The sequence below is a fragment of the Odocoileus virginianus genome, chromosome 2, assembly GCF_023699985.2.
Source record: "Odocoileus virginianus isolate 20LAN1187 ecotype Illinois chromosome 2, Ovbor_1.2, whole genome shotgun sequence".
Taxonomy (NCBI): Eukaryota; Metazoa; Chordata; class Mammalia; order Artiodactyla; family Cervidae; genus Odocoileus; species Odocoileus virginianus.
The window spans coordinates 63,507,109-63,528,077 of record NC_069675.1 but is presented as its reverse complement, the minus strand read 5'-3'; the positions used below and the strand labels follow the sequence as shown (position 1 = coordinate 63,528,077).

Below are 20,969 nucleotides of genomic sequence, written 5' to 3'. Positions count from 1 at the left end.
CAAATGAAAAGATTTAGAAGGGCAATAAACCAATATATCAGTACTCAATGAGATGGAAGGAAAAGGCGAATCAAGATTTTCATTTTACTTTAACATGTGTCTGAATGCATTTTTGATAAGCATCTACTATATTACCATTTAAAAAAAATGAAAAGCAAACCAAGAAATACAATAAAAGATATGAACTATAAAGCATCATATTTCAACTCTCTCTACTTCTATGAAATGTAAAGAAGGATTTATTTTTTTAATATTTTCACAAGGAATATGTTTAACATGTTAATTTATTCCAAAAGAGAAAGGAGTAATAAAGTCACAGATATCAATACTATGGATCGGGGGTTATCAAATATTTTAAGAGGCATAAAAGCTGGAATTCATAATGTTCATTATGGAACTCCATGAAATATTGATATTCAGTAGGCCCTTGGCATTCAAGAATTTAACATTTGTGGTTTCAATTATTCATAAATGGTCCCAAAAATCCATTACATGCAGTAATTTGTAAGTTTGCTGAGACATAAATTCGTACTATGCCAGTTAAAAAGCTCATGAACCAGAGCAAGTCATTGAACTGGCAAATGAGAAAAGAGGAAAGATGGAGGGTTCTCTGTAATTGGAAGAAGTAGGGGAAGGCAGAGAGCTCCATATTTTATTTTATATCTGAGACCCACATGGCTTATATCCCAGATGACATGAAAATGTGAAGAATAAAGTGTAGGAGGCTAGAGATTCATGACAGAAGAGGCAGATCTCCTACACTCTCTATAAAAATACATGCTACAGACCTCAGGAATTGAGGAGCATGGAGCTGGTGGAAGGTGACCTTGATACTTGAAGTTGGCTAAAATGTACTATATTAAGGTTATTTGGGCAGGTAAAACAAAAAATCTGCCTGCCAATTCAAGGGACGTGGGTTCGATCCCTGAGTCGAGAAGACCACCTGAAGAAGGAAATGGCAGTTCACTACAGTAATCTTGCCTGGGAAATCCATGGACAGAGAAGCCTGGAGGCCCACAGTACAAGGGGTCACGAAAGAGTCAGACACGACTTAGTGACTGAACAACAAACTTAACAACAAGGCTATTAAAGTAGCCTGTTAAGTTCCCCAATAAGTCCTTCCTTATCTCTCTGAAGGTTTCTTTTTCTAGCTTGTGGGATCTTTAGCTCCCAGACCAGGGGTTGAACCTGGGCCCACAGCAGTGAAAGCACTGAGTTTTAAGCACTGAGTCTAGACCACCAGAGAATTCCCCATCTGAAGTTTTAACATACTTCAAAGGAGAGAATAAAGAACTTCCCCTAAAACAAGCTCAATGAAGCAATTTGCTATTGTCTCCAAGCTGCCCTTGGAAAGAATGTTTGTGCTAATAAACTATCTTAAAAGTCCTGCATCAATACATTAGCTCCCACATGTTAAGGAATAAAAAGTTCTCAACTCCAGCCTTAACTTCACTCTTGAACTTCAAACTCATTCACAGCATACATGAACCATGAACTTCCAGATGTTCAAGCTGGATTTAGAAAAGGCAGGGGAACCAGAGATCAAATGGCCAACATCTGCTGGATCACTGAAAAAGCAAGAGTTCCTTGCTTTTATGTACTGCTGCTTTATTGACTACACCAAGGCCTTTGACTGTGTTGATCACAATAAACTGTGGAAAATTCTGAAAGAGATGGGAATACCAGAGCAGCTGACCTGCCTCCTGAGAAACCTTTATGCCGGTCAAGAAGCAACAGTTAGAACTGGACATGGAACAACAGACTGGTTCCAAATGAGAAAGGAGTCCATCAAGGCTGTATACTGTCACCCTGCTTATTTAACTTCTATGCAGAGTACATCATGAGAAACACCGGGCTGGATGAAGCACAAGCTGGAATCAAGATTGCTGGGAGAAATACCAATAACCTCAGATATGCAGATGACACCACCCTTATGGCAGAAAGTGAAGAAGAACTAAAGAGCCTGTTGATGAAAGTGAAAGAGGAGAGTGAAAAAGTTGGCTTAAAATTCAACATTCAGAAAACTAAGATCATGGCATCTGGTCCCATCACTTCACGGCAAATAGATGGGGAAACACTGGAAACAGTGACAGACTTTATTTTGGGGGGCTCCAAAATCACTGCAGATGGTGACTGCAACCATGAAATTAAAAGACACTTACTCCTTGGAAGAAAAATTATGACAAACATAGACAGCATATTAAAAAGCAGAGATATTACTTTGCCAATAAAGGTCCATCTAGTCAAAACTATGGTTTTTCCAGTAGTCATGTATGGATGTGAGAATTGGACTATAAAGAAAGCTGAGTGCCGAAGAATTGATGGTTCTGAACTGTGGTGTTGGAAAAGCCTCTTGAGAGACCCTTGGACTACAAGAAGATCCAACCAGTTAATCCTAAAGGAAATCAGTCCTGAATACTCATTGGAAGGACTGATGCTGAAGCTGAAATTCCAACACTTACGCCACCTGATGCAAAGAACTGAATCATTGGAAAAGACCCTGATGCTGGGAAAGATTGAAAGTGGGAGGAGAAGGGGACAATGGAAGATGAGATGGTTGGATGGCATCACCCACTCAACAGACATGAGTTTGAGTAAACCCGGGGAGTTGGTGATGGACAGGGAGGCCTGGCCTGCTGCAGTCCATGGGATCGCAAAAAGTTGGACAAGATTGAGTGACTGAACTGAAATAAACTGAGTTCCATCACTTCATGGCTAACAGATGGGGGGAAAGTGACACTAGTGACTAAACAACAGCTAGACATTTCTTCCTCAATATTCTATGCATCTCACACTCAAAATGTCAAATTTGAAATCCTCCCTCTGTATTCTGTACCACAGTTTTGGCCAACATAATCAACTTGTTTTCACCAGAAGATGTGGATAAATTTCTTGGATGACTATTTTTCATTTCTTCTTTACTTTCCCCAGATCTAAACAAGTGCTGCAGTGTGTCTCTTAAATATTTCTGTAATTCATGCCTATCATATTTAATATTAGTGCCTCAGTCAGATTCTCTTCATGACAGTGTCAATGACCTTACCTTATCCCTCTGTTTTTAATCTTATTCTCTTCCAATCTCTCCTTTGAAAAGCTGACAAGAGTTTACCTTCTTCTGCAATTTTCTGGAAGAGTTTGAGTAAGATAGGTGTTAGCTCTTCTCTAAATTTTTGGTAGAATTCAGCTGTGAAGCCATCTGGTCCTGGGCTTTTGTTTGCTGGAAGATTTCTGATTACAGTTTCGATTTCCTTGCTTGTGATCATTTTGTTAAGATCTTCTATTTCTTCCTGGTTCAGTTTTGGAAAGTTATACTTCTCTAAGAACTTGTCCATTTCTTCCAAGTTGTCCATTTTATTGGCATAGAGCTGCTGGTAGTAGTCTCTTATGATCCTTTGTATTTCAGTGTTGTCTGTTGTGATCTCTCCATTTTCATTTCTAATTTTGTTAATTTGGTTTTTCTCCCTTTGTTTCTTAATGAGTCTTGCTAATGGTTTGTCAATTTTGTTGATTTTTTCAAAAAACCAGCTTTTAGCTTTGTTAATTTTTGCTATGATCTCTTTAGTTTCTTTTGCATTTATTTCTGCCCTAATTTTTAAGATTTCTTTCCTTCTACTAACCCTGGGGTTCTTCATTTCTTCTTCCTCTAGTTGCTTTAGGTGTAGAGTTAGGTTATTTATTTGACTTTTTTCTTGTTTCTTGAGGTAGGCCTGTAATGCTATGAATCTTCCCCTTAGCACTGCTTTTACAGTGTCCCATAGGTTTTGGGTTGTTGTGTTATCATTTTCATTCATTTCTATGCATATTTTGATTTCTTTTTTGATTTCTTCTATGATTTGTTGGTTATTCAGAAGCGTGTTGTTTAGCCTCCATATGTTTGAATTTTTAATAATTTTTTCCTGTAATTGAGATCTAATCTTACTGCACTGTGGTCAGAAAAGATGACTGGAATGATTTCAATCTTTTTGAATTTACCAAGACTAGATTTATGGCCCAGGATGTGATCTATTCTGGAGAAGGTTCCGTGTGCACTTGAGAAAAAGGTGAAGTTGATTGTTTTGGGGTGAAACGTCCTATAGATGTCAATTAGGTCTAGCTGGTCCATTGTGTCCGTTAAAGTTTGTGTTTCCTTGTTCATTTTCTGTTTAGTTGATCTATCCATAGTTGTGAGTGGGGTATTAAAGTCCCCTACTATTATTGTGTTACTATTAATTTCCTCTTTCATACTCGTTAGCGTTTGCCTTACATATTGCGGTGCTCCTGTGTTGGGTGCATATATATTTATAATTGTTATGTCTTCTTCTTGGATTGATCCTTTGATCATTATGTAGTGTCCATCTTTGTCTCTTTTCACAGACTTAATTTGAAAGTCTATTTTATCTGATATGAGTATTGCGACTCCTGCTTTCTTTTGGTCTCCGTTTGCGTGGAATATTTTTTTCCAGCCCTTCACTTTTAGTCTGTATGTGTCCCTTGCTTTGAGGTGGGTCTCTTGTAGACAGCATATATAGGGGTCTTGCTTTTGTATCCATTCAGCCAGCCTTTGTCTTTTGGTTGGGGCATTCAACCCATTTACATTTAAGGTAATTATTGATAGGTATGGTCCCGTTGCCATTTATTTTGTTGTTTGGGGTTCACTTTTATACCACCTTTCTGCATTTCCTGTCTAGAGAAGATCCTTTAGTATTTGTTGAAGAGCTGGTTTGGTGGTGCTGAATTCTCTCAGCTTTTGCTTGTCTGTAAAGCTTTTGAGTTCTCCTTCATATCTGAATGAGATCCTTGCTGGGTAGAGTAATCTAGGTTGTAGGTTATTCTCTTTCATTACTTTAAGTATGTCCTGCCATTCCCTTCTGGCCTGAAGGGTTTCTATTGATAGATCAGCTGTTATCCTTATGGGAATCCCTTTGTGTGTTATTTGTTGTTTCTCCCTTGCTGCTTTTAATATTTGTTCTTTGTGTTTGATCTTTGTTAATTTGATTAATATGTGTCTTGGGGTGTTTCGCCTTGGGTTTATCCTGTTTGGGACTCTCTGGGTTTCTTGAACTTGGTTGGCTAATTCCTTCCCCATTTTAGGGAAGTTTTCAGCTATTATCTCCTCGAGTATCTTCTCATGGTCTTTCTTTTTGTCTTCTTCTTCTGGGACTCCTATGATTCGAATGTTGGGGCGTTTCACATAGTCCCAGAGGTCCCTGAGGTTGTCCTCATTTTTTTTGATTCTTTTTTCTTTTTTCCTCTCTGCTTCATTTATTTCCACCATTTTATCTTCTAACTCACTTATCCTATCTTCTGTCTCTGTTATTCTACTCATGGTTCCCTCCAGAGTGTTTTTGATCTCATTTATTTCATTATTAATTTTTAATTGATTTTTTTTTTATTTCTTCTAGGTCCTTGTTAAACATTTCTTGCATCTTCTCAATCTTTGTCTCCAGGCTATTTATTTGTAACTCCATTTTGTTTTCAAGATTTTGGATCATTTTTATTATCATTATTTTAAATTCTTTTTCAGGTAGATTCCCTATTTCCTCCTCTTTTGTTTGACTTGGTGGGCTTTTTTCATGTTCCTTTAGCTGTTGGGTATTTCTCTGCCTTTTCATCATGTTTAGATTGCTGTGTCTGGAGTGGGCTTTCTGTATTCTTGTGGTTTGAGGTTCCTTTTTATTGTGGAGATTACACCCAGTGGGTGGGGTTGGACGATTGGTTTGTCAAGGTTTCCTGGTTAGGGAAGCTTGTGTCAGCGTTCTGGTGCGTGGAATTGGATTTCTTCTCTCTGGAGTGCAATGGAGTGTCCAGTAATGAGTTTTGCGATGGGTCTCTGTGTTAGGTGTGACTTTGGAGAGCGTGTATGTTGACACTCAGGTCTATGTTCCTGCGTTGCTAAAGAACTTGCGTGGTATGTCTTGTACTGGAGCTTATTGGCTCTTGGGTGGTGGTTGGTTTTGGTGTAGGTATGGAAGCTTTTGGATGGTCTCTTATTCCGTAATGTTCCATATAGTCAGGAGTTTTCTGGTTTTCTCAGGATTTGGGCTCAAGTCTCCTGCCTCTGGATTTCAGTGTTATTCTTCCAAGAGTCTAAAGGCTTCTCCAACTATACAGTACTGATAATAAAACTTCTAGGTTAATGGTGAAAAGATTCTCCACCGTGAGAGACAACCAGAGAGGTTAACAGAGTTACATGAAGAATAGGAGAGGGAGGAAGGAGATAGAGGTGAGCAGGAGGAGAAAAAGGGGACTTGAGGCCACCATCACCCTAATTCCAAAACCAGACAAAGATGCCACAAAAAAAGAAAACTACAGGCCAATATCACTGATGAACATAGATGCAAAAATCCTTAACAAAATTCTAGCAAACAGAATCCAACAACATATTAAAAAAATCATTCATCATGACCAAGTGGGCTTTATCCCAGGAATGCAAGGATTCTTTAATATCCACAAATCAATCAATATAATACACCACATTAACAAATTGAAAGATAAAAACCATATGATTATCTCAATAGATGCAGAAAAAGCCTTTGACAAAATTCAACATCCATTTATGATTAAAACTCTCCAGAAAGCAGGAATAGAAGGAACATACCTCAACATAATAAAGGCTATATATGACAAACCCACAGCAAGCATCACCCTCAATGGTGAAAAATTGAAAGCATTTCCCCTGAAATCAGGAACAAGACAAGGGTGCCCACTCTCACCACTTCTATTCAACATAGTTTTGGAAGTCTTGGCCACAGCAATCAGGGCAGAAAAAGAAGTAAAAGGAATCCAGATAGGAAAAGAAGAAGTGAAACTCTCGCTGTTTGCAGATGACATGATCCTCTACATAGAAAACCCTAAACACTCTACCAGAAAATTACTAGAGCTAATCAACGAATACAGTCAAGTTGCAGGATATAAAATTAACACACAGAAATCTCTTGCATTCCTATACACTAACAATGAGAAAACAGAAAGAGAAATTAAGGAAACAATACCATTCACCATTGCAACAAAAAGAATAAAATACTTAGGAGTATATCTACCTAAAGAAACAAAAGACCTATACATAGAAAACTATAAAACACTGATGAAAGAAATCAAAGAGGACACAAACAGATGGAGAAATATACCGTGTTCATGGATTGGAAGAATCAATATCGTCAAAATGGCTATACTACCCAAAGTAATCTATAGATTCAATGCAATCCCTATCAAACTACCAACAGTATTTTTCACAGAACTAGAACAAATAATTTCACAATTTGTATGGAAATACAAAAAACCTCGAATAGCCAAAGTAATCCTGAGAAAGAAAAATGGAACTGGAGGAATCAATCTGCCTGACTTCAGACTCTACTACAAAGCCACAGTCATCAAGACAGTATGGTACTGGCACAAAGACAGAAATATAGATCAATGGAACAGAATAGAAAGCCCAGAGATAAATCCACGAACCTATGGTCACCTTATCTTCGACAAAGGAGGCAAGGATATACAATGGAAAAAAGATAACCTCTTTAACAAGTGGTGCTGGGAAAACTGGTCAACCACCTGTAAAAGAATGAAACTAGAACACTTTCTAACACCATACACAAAAATAAACTCAAAATGGATTAAAGATCTAAATGTAAGACCAGAAACTATCAAACTCCTAGAGGAGAACATAGGCAAAACACTCTCCGACATAAATCACAGCAGGATCCTCTATGACCCACATCCCAGAATTTCAGAAATAAAAGCAAAAATAAACAAATGGGACCTAATGAAACTTAAAAGCTTTTGCACAACAAAGGAAACTATAAGCAAGGTGAAAAGACAGCCCTCAGATTGGGAGAAAATAATAGCAAACGAAGCAACAGACAAAGGATTAATCTCAAAAATATACAAGCAACTCCTGAAGCTCAACTCCAGAAAAATAAATGACCCAATCAAAAAATGGGCCAAAGAACTCAACAGACATTTCTCCAAGGAAGACATACAGATGGCTAACAAACACATGAAAAGATGCTCAACATCACTCATTATCAGAGAAATGTAAATCAAAACCACAATGAGGTACCATTATATGCCAGTCAGGATGGCTGCTATCCAAAAGTCTACAAGCAATAAATGCTGGAGAGGGTGTGGAGAAAAGGGAACCCTCTTACATTGTTGGTGGGAATGCAAATTAGTACAGCCACTATGGAAAACAGTGTGGAGATTTCCTAAAAAGCTGGAAATAGAACTGCCATATGACCCAGCAATCCCACTTCTGGGCATACACAGCAAGGAAACCAGATCTGAAAGAGACACGTGCACCCCAATGTTCATCACAGCACTGTTTATAATAGCCAGGACATGGAAGCAACCCAGATGCCCATCAGCAGACGAATGGATGAGGAAGCTGTGGTACATATACACCATGGAATATTACTCAGCCATTAAAAAGAATTCATTTGAATCAGTTCTAATGAGATGGATGAAACTGGAGCCCATTATACAGAGCGAAGTAAGCCAGAAAGATAAAGATCATTACAGTATACTAACACATATATATGGACTTTAGAAAGATGATAACGATAACCCTATAGGCAAAACAGAAAAAGAGACTCAGATGTATAGAACAGACTTGTGGACTCTGGGAGAAGGCGAGGGTGGGATGTTTCAAAAGAACAGCACTGAAACATGTATATTATCTAGGGTGAAACAGATAACCTGCCCAGGTTGGGTGCATGAGACAAGTGCTCGGGCCTGGTGCACTGGGAAGACCCAGAGGGATCGGGTGGAGAGGGAGGTGGGAGGGGGTACTGGGATGGGGAATACATGTAAATCCATGGCTAATTCATTTCAATGTATAACAAAAACTACTGTAATGATGTAAAGTAATTAGCCTCCAACTAATAAAAATTAAAAGAAAAAAAAAGAAAAGAAAAGCTGATAAGATTATCTCTGGCTGAAAATATTTCAAGGTCCTCCTTCAATGAGTTCGTTCACACTACCAGCTTCATCCTCATCTTGCCCTGCCGCCCAGCTCTGCACCAACAATGCTAAGAACAATGGTCCCCAGCATAGTCTTTGGACCCTCTCTGCTCTTATACCTGCTGCCTCATCTACCTGGGATGGATTTCTATGCCTGGTTCATGCCCACTGCCCTGAGGATTGGCTCAGGGTCACTTCTCTCAGGAACCCCTCCCTAGAAGCTGGTTTATGGAGTCCTCCTCAAGATTGCCATAAAAATCAATGTGTTGTCACTTTATTTTAGCATTTGAATCATGTGCCCCACAAGACTATTTGCTCCTCATCAACTATGTCTTTTTCATCTTTATGTATTTAACCCCACGTTCCAGCATACTGCCTTACATATAACAGAAAGACTGCTTAGGGTAATGATTATCAGAATGGTCTTTGAGCTTAATAAATGGTTGTGGGTAATTTTTCAGCTGTTGTTGTTAACATGTATTACTACTATTTGCTTAATGAATGCTTATTAAATGAATGAATAAATAGATGTTTCTGTGGGACTGATCAGAGACATGCTATAAATGGTACAACCCAAATAGCCAGTCAGGAGCAAAGGATATAAGATTCTTTGATGCAGTAAGGAGCTCTGGGGATACAGTCTTAATTAAGAGTGAGCTATGTAAATAAGAGTTATAGTCTTTACCTCTCCTGTTATTTTGGTCAGTCAAGGCAAGAATCTAGTGTACTAAAAACAAATGAAGATACTCTTAAAATATCACCTCCCTACCAGCTTTCAGGAATAAACAACCTATTTTTGGTAATGTTTCCAAGATTTTATTGTACATCTAGATCTTCTGATATTCCTGATAACTTAAGTTTTTTCTTTCTGAACAACCTAGATTGCCGTTTTTATAGCTGGCAGAAAAGGCGTGACCTTTCTTAAAAGTTTCACTTGTGATTATCAAACTTTATGTGTTGCTTTAAATACAGTAAGACATGTACACTACAGATTTTCTTCTGGGGAAAAAAAAATTTCTCTTAGAAAAAAAGGCAGTTATATTGCTACTGTAAAAAAATCAATAAAAAGAAACCTCAATTAGATAGAAGATGGAGCTCTCGTGCCCTGTGATGATAGCAAAGCCCAACAAGAAGACGACTCCTCTTCTTTCCTGGCAATAATTCAGCCAATAAAAGAGCCACGGACTCTTAGTTGACTATAGTCCTGCCAACCTCCTTTTCCTCTCTCTACAAGTTCTCCTTCCCTTACAGTGAGGGAGCTTGCAGCAGAGGCTTGCCAAGGTTAAAGACCTCAAATTGCTGATCCCAAATAAACCCATCTTTGCTGGAGAAATATCTGGAAGTCCATTTGTTTCAGGTCAACAGTTTGGTGGCCTTATACAGGGATCAGAGAAGACCTTCAACAGCTCCAGGGCTGGTGGGCAAACAGGTGCAGCATCCACAATCAAGTCCACTGTAATCATTGCTTTTTCTCACAGATCTTGGAGTTTGAAGGTACATGTTTCTCCAGGATGTGAGCTCATACCCTCTTTGCATTTGAAGCTCTCTGAGCTTTGTTTGCAATCTATTCTGAGTTTTAATTTTCCAGGTTAAGGCCTTATTCTGCATGACGGTACCCATTTGGCACTTTGGTCTGACTTTGAGATCAGACTGTTTCAACTGAAGTCAGCTAAGAAGCTTTTAGCTTGGCTTCTCCAGGACCAAGTTATTTCTTTAGAACCGGCTGTTATTAGGCCTGCAAGTTGTTTGAGTTGCAAGCTGTTTGAATTGAGCTGTTTAAGTGGTAAATTGTTTAAGCTGCTTAAAAATTATTCTTTTATTATAGAAGAAAACCTCTGAGAAGTAAGATTCCAGTTACCTAAATATTTTGAGGTTACCTCACCCCCCAAAATAGATACTTCAACTGATTCTCTGCTTAAAAACTAGTCCTTCTTTATGTGCATTTCCAACTAAATGGACCAACCTGACCAAAGGCAATTTAGAATATCAATGGCCATTGTGGGAAACTTTTGAAATCCCCAAATTTAATTCTCTTAAAGCCAAGATGGATTACAGTAGCTCAAAGTTTCCAGGACTGAATGGAATGATGATTTTGATTGATATTTTGAAGCTTCCCAATGTTATCAGAAGTTTAAAATTGCCTCTCTGCAAAATAAGATTTTAAGATTAACTGAGGCATATGATTAAAGAAGAATAGAATGGTTTCCGAAGCTTCAGGCCTTTCTTCCTTAGCTTCTTTTTCTCAGGTTCCACATCTGGTGCCAACTTGCCTCTGCCTTAGCTCCTACACCTTTGGCACAATCTTCCTCTTCTCTTCTACACTGTCGACACCTCCTCTCTACCCTCAATGACCCCACACCCATTCTCCTGCCAAACTTCCTATTTTCTCTGAAACTCTCCCTACTCTCTTCCTCTGAAACTGCCAGAACCTGTCCCTTTAAAATTAAGCCTTCTGAGAATCCAGATGTTAAACTCTTAGTTTCTTACATTCCTTGGACTAAAGCTGAACTGTGAGCCATAGTCAAAGACTTTTCCAACGTAACGGAAGATCCTCATTGATTTGCAGAGGAATTTAATATAGTTATTCAAACTTATCAACCTGGTTTCTGACATATATCATCTAATTTTATACTTGTCAGTGAAGACTGGGCCCAGCACTGGATAAAAGCATCTAGTTGGGAAAATCTTGAAAGGTCTCTAGAATTAAAGCTCAGTAACCAGACCACTAACTTATTATATGATCATGTGTGCATGCTCAGTCTTTTCCAACTCTTTGCAACTTCATGGACTATAGCTGGCCAGGCTCCTCCATCCATGGGGTTATTCTGGGTGGACTGGAGTAGGTTGCCATTTCCTACTCCAGGGGATCTTCCAGGCCCAGGGATCAAACTTGTGTTTCCTGTGGCTCCTGCACTGGCATGTGGATTCTTTACTCCTGAGCCACCTGGGAAGTCGATTATATGATCACACTTCAGCAATCATGAGGCAATTTCATCAGGTGATTTCTATGGCTTTCTCAAAGCCTGTTGATTGGAAGAGAATTCAGGCCTGTACACAAAAATCCAACGATCCTACTCATGACTATTACAATCAACTTCAGATTGTTTTAAAGGAAAAGTCTACTCTTCTTTCAGATGTTGATTCCACCTGGGTATCTATTAACCCATGTTTATTACTTAAACATAAACTGAACTGGGTCCTTTCTTTTCTAGTAAAAAGGACTAGGACAGAATGGGAAACTATCAGCTCCATATTTAGCTCATCTGGCAAGCCAGCTCACTCAGACTCTAGATGGATCACCCAAAAGGAAGACTATCTTCAAACCACCAACTGAAGACTCCAAACAAAACCAAAACCCTCCTTGTTTCTGCTATTATTGCAAAGAGCCAGGACATTCGAAAGAGACTGCTACAAATATACTGTTAAGTACTTCAGATGCCTTCAGTCCTCTAACCAGCCTTTCCAACATCTGCCCAATTCTCAAGGACAGAACTCTGAGAAAGAACAGGGGCTCTTCCCAGTCTCCCCTCTCCGTCAACCTGGAGAAACATTTCTACAGATTGGAGACAAGTCTATTCTAGTCCTAACTGACCCTGAAGTCATACTCTCAGGGCTCAACATGACTACTATAGAGCAGTCTCAACACAGCTCAACTAGTGGGATTTCTTTTTTTTTTTTTTTTTTCATTTATTTTTATTAGTTGGAGGCTAATTACTTCACAACATTGCAGTGGGTTTTGTCATACATTGACATGAATCAGCCATGGAGTTACATGTATTCCCCAACTAGTGGGATTGGGGATTTCTAACGAGCCTCAAGAGGTTTCTGTCTCTGAACCTATTCCCTTCCACTTAGGCCCTTTGAGAGATGCATACCCCTTTCTCCTTAGTTCCTTGGCCCCCAACTCATTTATTAGGCTGAGACTTCTTAATGAAGTGTCATGCTTGAATTTCTTTTTCCCAAAAAGGGGAAATAATTCTAGAATCTGACAACAGTTATCAAAGTAATGAACCAGGTGAATGAAATGGTCCTTTGACATCTTTTATTTGGTTTGCCTCTGACAGTACTAGAGCTAATACTGATCTGGAAATGTTGATCACTGGTCCCTAGTTACCACCCACCTTATGGGTAAAATCTCCAGTTGATACCGGCAAAACTCACAGCACACATCCCAAGATTCAAATAGATCCCTCAAAAACCACTTAACCAGACTTAATTAATATTCTATAAGAAAAGAAAGCCCTGAAAGGCATAAAGACCATAAAAGAACATTACAAGGCTCAAGGGCTCACTAACCCTTACACCAGTCAGGTGAACAAAACCTAAGGGCGGAGGGTGGAGGTTCCTCCAGGATCTCTGAGCAGTAAACAACACTGTTATCCCTTGACACTGTTGTTCTTAATACCATAATTACGAACATCCATTCCAGTTGATGAGGCTGACCAATATCTTTCTGCCCTCACTTAGGAAGAAAAGCAATTCACCTGAACAGTAATGACTCAGGGTTTTACTGAGAATCCTTATTTCTTACAAATACTAAAGGCTCATCTGGATTATGTAAGGTTCCCTAGAGGTTCTACTTTGTTGTAATATGTGCTTCATTTGCTTCTTTGCTCTCCTTCTCAAGCCTCCTCACAAAAAGACAGTATCCACTTGCCAAAGCTTTTAGGAACATAAGGTCATCAAAGAAAAATTAGGGTTTACCCAAACCCAGGTTTGATATTCAGGGCATCTGATATCAGCACAAAAGCTTTAAGGAGATCCAGATACACTTCATAATATCCTAAGCTTCCCCAAACCCAAGACTACCCTGCTATATGCTAAGTCTTCTCGGGCTGGTTGGTTATTTCCAAAGCTGAATCTCAAATTTCTCTCTTATGGCCAAACCTATGTGAGCTTTATTAAACAGTAACAATCATGACTCAAACTTAAAGAAAGAACTGAACAACACAGCCTTTAAAGCCTTAAAGTTGCGTCTCATGAACCCATCTGCCTTTGAGAATCCCAATTATCAGATTCTCTTTTTTTCTTTCCTTTTTATATACGAAAAGGAAGAAAATGTCCTTGGGGTACTCACCCAAAACCATGGGTCCACCATCAACCCACACTGCATTACAGCCAGGAACTGGACTCTGTGGCATAGGGATACCCTGCTTGCCTCAAAGCCATTATGGCTACTGCTCTTTTGGTTAAGGCCACCAAGAAAATCACAGGATCCCCTTTAACCATTTTTGTACATCATGCAGTGGAAGCCCTCCTGAATTCTCATCACACTTAATATTTCTCAGCCAGGTGCCTTACATCCTAAGAAGTAAGTCCTTTCATTAACTTCTCCCCACATAACTCCTTTATGCTGGACCTGCTCCTCTTCTCCCCTCTGTCACCAAAGAAGCCCCTAACTGACCACCAAAGAGGACACTGCCCACCTCCAGACTCATACTGGTTTACAGGAAAGACCTCCTGGTAACACTGACTTCTCAAGGTTCACTGACATTCTTATTTAAAAGGTAACGACGGTAAAGACGCTAGGTATGCTTTGCTACTCCTTTTGATGTTGAGGCAGCACTTTTACCTTTGGCGACTTTGGCCAAACAGGCGGAATTATACACTCTCATGTGGGCTTGTACTTAAGCCAAGGGCAAAGCTTTGTACAAAGCCAATATTTATACTGATGGTATATACTTTTATAATATTATACACAAATATAATAGTTTTACACTACACAGCAGCTTATGATTTTGGAATACTGTGAAGCAATGTGACTTCCTTACTTCCTGCTGAAATAAAATTTTAAGTGACCCTTATATTTACTGGATGTAATATTTTTATCTGCCACTTTAGGTATTACTAATATTCTGGGACATTCTACACTTGACTCTCTGGAAACTAAGGGAAATAACTTTGATGACATTTCTGCAGGGAATGTTGCCAATACCAAGGGGCCAATAGCAAGCTGTTGGTCCAAAGAGAAATTTTCCCAAATGATAACTTAAAAAAACAGACTAAAGAAGCCTAACAACTGGCTTCAGAAAAGGAAAAACAAGATTGGAAATTTAAAAATTGTTGGTTTGATAAAAGAGGAAGCTGTGGTTTAGACTAACAACCCAGTCCTCCTGGACACTCTAAAATCCCTATACTTCAGCACTGTACATGTATTAAACCACTGGTCTACTGACAAAATTATAGCATTCATCAATCAATATTGATGTGCAAATATTAACAAGGTCATCAAAAATATCTACCTCACTTGTCCAACTTGTCTGAAATACAACCCAAGAAAGCTTGTTATAATGTTCCCAGACAATTTAAACAGCCCAATGAACCATTCACAAGGTCTCAAAACTTGCTCTGGCTCATGGATACAAATACGTTTCAGTAATGGTCTGTGTGTTTTCACATACAGACAGGCATCCCTGGCAGACATGCTACTGCTTCTTCTGTGGTTAAAGTCCTTTTAGAAAAGATTATCCCTATCAGGGGAATTCCTCTCAAATTTCATGGTGATCAAGGAACACTTCTTATTGGTCAGGTACTTCAACAAGTCTGTGCTATTTGGACAATTTTCAACACTTTCACTGTGCTTACCACCCTCAATCCCCATTTAGTTGAATGCACTAATGGCATTATTATTACTCAGTTGACAAAATTAGTAAAGGCACTCCAAAAATTTTGGCCAAAATGCCTTGGCCAAAAGCATTGTCATTGGTCATTCTGAATCTCAGATCCACCCCTTTCAGAACTTATAAGCTCTTGCACTTGAAGACAGTCACAGGATGCTCTTGCTTCTTTTGACTCACAACTGGTAAAAGGAGAGATACTCCAATATAGCAAAAGCCTAAATGCTATTAAAAATAACTTTTTTAGTAGAGCAATATTTTCACAATGTACTCTTGGGGGAAGATGACCTAAAATAAACCTGATAAACTGGATATTTTGTCTACTGGAAAGAAACACCTCCAGAAGAACTCTCTTCAACCTCACTGGAAAGGCCTCTATCACGTACTGCGAACCAGCCTTTGTGCCACCAAACCCCAAGAAGACTCTTGGATTCACATGACACATATAGAAAATGTACCAAACCCTGACTAGATCTGCACATTATCTGATGACCTGAAAGAAAAGATTTCCCAGAATTGAGGCAGATGACATCTGATGAGACAGCTTTCTGAAGATATCCAGACCAGGCCTGTTGGCAGCTTGTCTGTCACACCTTTGATGATGACAGAACACTTCAACACCCTCCAATCTCTATGATTTTGGTGACATACAAACTTTAGATTAAAAGTGCCTGAAAATTATTCCTCCTACCTCTCCTTGATACTTGAATGTGACTTCAATAGGTTTCCAATCTGTGTACTTTCACTCCAATGTGAGATGCCACACCCAGCAAAGGTCCCTCCTGGCACTAAAGGACAAAAAGTCACTGAAAACCTGACTCTTGATTAGCAATGCTTTCAGAGAAAAATCTTGACCAAAATGGGAAATGGGGAAATATAAAAAATTAAATAGAGTTGGGAGACCAGAAAGTACAGTTCTCATGCCCTGAGATAACAGCAGAGCGCAACAGGAAGAAGAAAGAGTCCTCTTCCTGCATGGCAAAGACTCAGCCAATGAAAATCCATGAAATTTGTTTACTGTGGGCTAAAAAGCATCCTCTTTCCTCTGCTGTGCAGGAACTTGCGCCCATGGCTGAAGACTCCAAAATACAATTCTTGGCTGATCCCAAATAAACTCATCTTTGCTGGAGAAATATCTGGAAATCTACTTGCTTTAGGTCAATAATATGTTTAGAGAGTACAGCAGAGAATATTAGGGCTCAAAATTCACATAAAATGTATAGTTAAGTTTTTATGGTCAATGTATGTGAGTTAGAATACATTTTGTTTTCATTTATTAAGCTTGACTCTATAAGTAAGCAGGAGAGTTAAGCCTATAGTGATTAGACCCTGCTTTCTAGCTGGAAGAAAGGATCCTGTTTCTCACTAGAGAGGAGGCAGGAGTGAGGGGAGAACTATAAAAAACCTGATTCTCTGGGATAGTGGCTGAAATTTCAATCAATCCAGTGCATGCTATTCTAAAAGCAATCCTATTTCTTTGGCTCTCCCTGAGACTAAACAGATGGAGACGCATAGAGCTTAGCCACAGGACTACAAGGATCATGAAAATGATCATTTAAAGCCATTCTTCTCCTGAAAGGAGGAATACCTGATCTTTTTGTCCCAGAGTCATCTCTCTTTTTTCCCCCTCCTTTCTTTTGAAATTCATCTAATAATCTCATTTTCCTAGAGTACCCAGTATCAAAGAATGCTTAAGTCAGCCAAACCATTCTAATGAATTAGCAAAAACTGAAAGAGGATAGAAAAGATTTATAAATACTGCAAGTAAACCCAGAAGTAATTCTGCAACAGACTGTTAAGAACTACTCATTAATTGTTCCTCTCTTAATATTTACCAAGAGAAAAGTAGTGACAGGCAGCCTGAGAATGATCAAAAACCCAGAGTTTCAAAAGGGAGGTACCAAATTATGTCCAGAGTCAAGTGGTCTCCACCTATTTTTCAGTCTGAAAATTTCTAAGTTAAATAGCTCTGTTTTCTACTTTGTAAGTGCTATATTACAAAGCCAAACAACAAAATCAAACAAAATAACAAATCTTGAGAAATAATATAAAAAGCATTTTTGGTTTTTCACTGATATATATAGCATATAATTATCCTAACTAGAACACTTGATGGAGAAAATAAACAACCAAATAATGAATATTTTAAAAATCACCTTGGATGAAATGATAGACTCTTCCTGATCATCATTTTTGTACTTTTTTCCTGTGTCTTGCTCTGCTGATGTACTTTCTGAACTTCCTGATGAAATTAATCGCTTTTTTCCTTGCTGTGTTATGCTTACTTGGGTTTTTTCTTTGCAGACTCTTTCTTTTTCACTTTCTCGGGTTACATTATTATCTTAATCATACACAAGCACATAAACACAAGGAAAAAGAAAACGAAAATTATCTCCTGTACCTTCAAATGTCAATAATCCATACCCCCCAAAAAAAGAAATCAAAACAAAAATAAAAATGATAAAAGAGCAAACACTAAAGTTCTATCTATATTAAGGCCAATCTGAAAATGCATATTTCCAAATCTCAAGAAGTATTAAGCAACACCATGGCCAAGAACTCCAGCCCTGAAGATATCCAGGCCAAGATGCTAATGTGGGCAAGCACCATCCTTTAACTGTTTAACCTTACCTCTCTGAACTTTGGTCTCATCATGTAGAAAAGGGGAATTATAAAAACTCATGGAGTTATTAGGAGGAGTAAATCAGATAAGACACATAAATTATCAGAGTATCACATGTATATTAGTTATCATATGGATAGTTTCTTAATTTTAGCAATGAATTTTTATAACAGAAAATCTGACCTATAGCAATCAATGAATTTTACACATACTTACTGAGCCCCTACCACCCATATTGAGAAATGCACCTTAAATTACCTTAAAGACAGATTAAAAACCAAAAATAACTGAAAAGGGAAAGCAACCTCTACAAACTTAACTAATAAAAGAAAATAAATCTCCAATAACAATGGACACTGCATTGTCATAACCCTTATTCAAGGTTCAGTGTAGTGGAGAAACTTAAGTCAGTATCATATTTTGTTAAAAAATTCATGAACTGTCTAATCAGAAAAGAAAAAAGATCTAAAGAGGGAAATCTTCATGGTTAGTTGTCTTTCTTCTATAATTTATGAGGGCAGAGGCTTCCTGTGCCTTCTTCACTATTCCCTACTTCATGTCTCCAGAATCTAGACCTGCAGCTAACACAAAGTTCAGTTCAGTTCAGTTCAGTTGCTCAGTCGTGTCCGACTCTTGGCGACCCCATGAACTGCAGCAAACCAGGCCTGCCTGTCTATCACCAACTACCAGAGTCCACCCAAACCCACGTCCGTTGAGTCGGGGTGATGCCATCCAACCATCTCATCCTCTGTCGTCCCCTTCTCCTCCTGCCCTCAATCTTTCCCAGCATCAGGGTCTTCTGCAATTAGTCAGTTCTTCTCATCAAGTGGCCAAAGTATTGGAGTTTCAGCTTCAACATCAGTCCTTCCAATGAATACTCAGGATTGATCTCCTTTAGGATGGAATGGATGGATCTCCTTGCAGTCCAAAAGACTCTCAAGTCTTCTCCAACACCACAGTTCAAAAGCATCAATTCTTCGGTGCTCAGCTTTCTTTATAGTCCAACTCTCACATCCATACATGACCACTGGAAAAACCATAGCCTTGACTAGACGGACCTTTGTTGACCAAGTGATGTCTCTGCTTTTTAATACGCTGTCTATGTTGGTCATAACTTTCCTTCCAAGGAGCAAGCGTCTTTTAATTTCATGGCTGCAATCACCATCTGCAGTGATGGGACCAGATGCCATGATCTTAGTTTTCTGAATGTTGAGCTTTAAACCAACTTTTTCACTCTCCTCTTTCACTTTCATCAAGAGGCCTTTTAGTTCTTCTTCACTTTCTGCCATAAGGGTGGTGTCATCTGCAAATCTGAGGTCATTGATATTTCTCCCGGAAATCTTGATTCCAGCTTGTGCTTCATCCAGCCCAGCGTTTCTCATGATATACTCTGCATATACTGGCACTCAATGAATATGTATGAGTAATTAAACTGTAAGCATAAACAGAAAATTGTCCAAAGATCCCTTGAGAACCTGGATACATGTATGTAAGGCAATCTGTAGTCACTATTCTAATGTTCTAAAGCAAGGGTTAGCAAACTTCTGTAAAAAGCCAAAGAATAAATATTTTAAGCACTATGGGCTGTATATTTGCCACAACTACCCAATTCTGCCTTTTTAGTGTGAAAGCAACCACAGACAATACATACATGGATGAGAGTTTGCTATGTTCCAAAAAAACTTTTTTACAGAAACAGGCAGTGGGTTGAATTTGGCTCATAGGCTATAGTTTGCTCAGAGCTGTTCTAAAGGATATTGAAATGACCTGAAATTGATAATAAAAATTGATAATATGGACTAATAGAATATTATCCATATTATTAAATAGGAAAATCACTGAACCAATATAAAAGTAATATATTTATCAAAAGAAACATGTATAAACTAATAAATAAACTTGGCCTCAATTACTAACATCTTTGTTTTAAATCTAAATTAGGAAACATTTCCTATCATTTTAGAAACTGTCAGAAATAAAGCTAAATGGAACTGACTATATAGTTTGATGACACAACAGATGTGAATTGTCAAACCAAGGGAAATAATCAATTATGATATTGTCTACTATGCTAGGAACTAAAAACTATAAATAAGACACAGTTTCTGCACAAATGGCAGGTTACCACATTCCATGTGTCACAGATGTACATAAAAGTCTAAAATTTAAAAATACACATTTATAATATTCAATTCTTTTAAATTCCAAATGAGATACTACAAATATTCCTTCTAGGGACCAGGGCTCTTTCTTTTTGCATAGCAAGAAGTCATTTTGATATTGTTTAAATGCTCTTCACAAAGCATATATAAGATAAATAAGTTAGCTGGCTCATCTATCTATCATGCTGTACTCAGTCATGTCCAACTCTTTGCAACTTTATGGACTGCAGCCCATGGGATTGTCCTGACAAGAATACTGGGGTGGGTTGCCATTTCCTCCTCCAGGGGATCTTCCCAACCCAGGGATCAAACTCCCATCTCCTGTGTCTCCTGCATCACAGGTGGGTTCTTTACTGCTGAGCCACAGAGGAAGCCCAATGGCTCATAAAAATCTTTATATCTGGTATATAAAACACATTTTTATAAATTCAGGATGAGTACAGTTAAATGATAAAACTGTAAAAGAAATTAGCTATTATTACAAATCAGTTTATTTTGAACAATTACTAACTGCATTTACTTATATGACACAATTACACTAACACTACATGAATGCTAGCTCAACGATATGTAATGTCATTAAAATCATATCCATCTAATTTTATCCTTCAAACAAACCACTCCTAACAGCCA

At 38.4% G+C, this 20,969-nt stretch overlaps 1 protein-coding gene across 4 annotated transcripts in view; it reads right to left on the bottom strand.

Moving 5' to 3' along the window:
• The window catches only part of APLF (aprataxin and PNKP like factor), a 104,881-nt gene that overhangs the window by 43,675 nt on the left and 40,237 nt on the right, over positions 1 to 20,969 (bottom strand). For all 4 annotated transcript variants that reach the window (XM_070480389.1, XM_020878587.2, XM_020878583.2 and 1 more), the window contains one exon: positions 17,708 to 17,892. In XM_070480389.1, the coding sequence (XP_070336490.1) occupies positions 17,708 to 17,892 (185 nt within the window). The remainder of the gene's footprint in view (positions 1 to 17,707; positions 17,893 to 20,969) is intronic.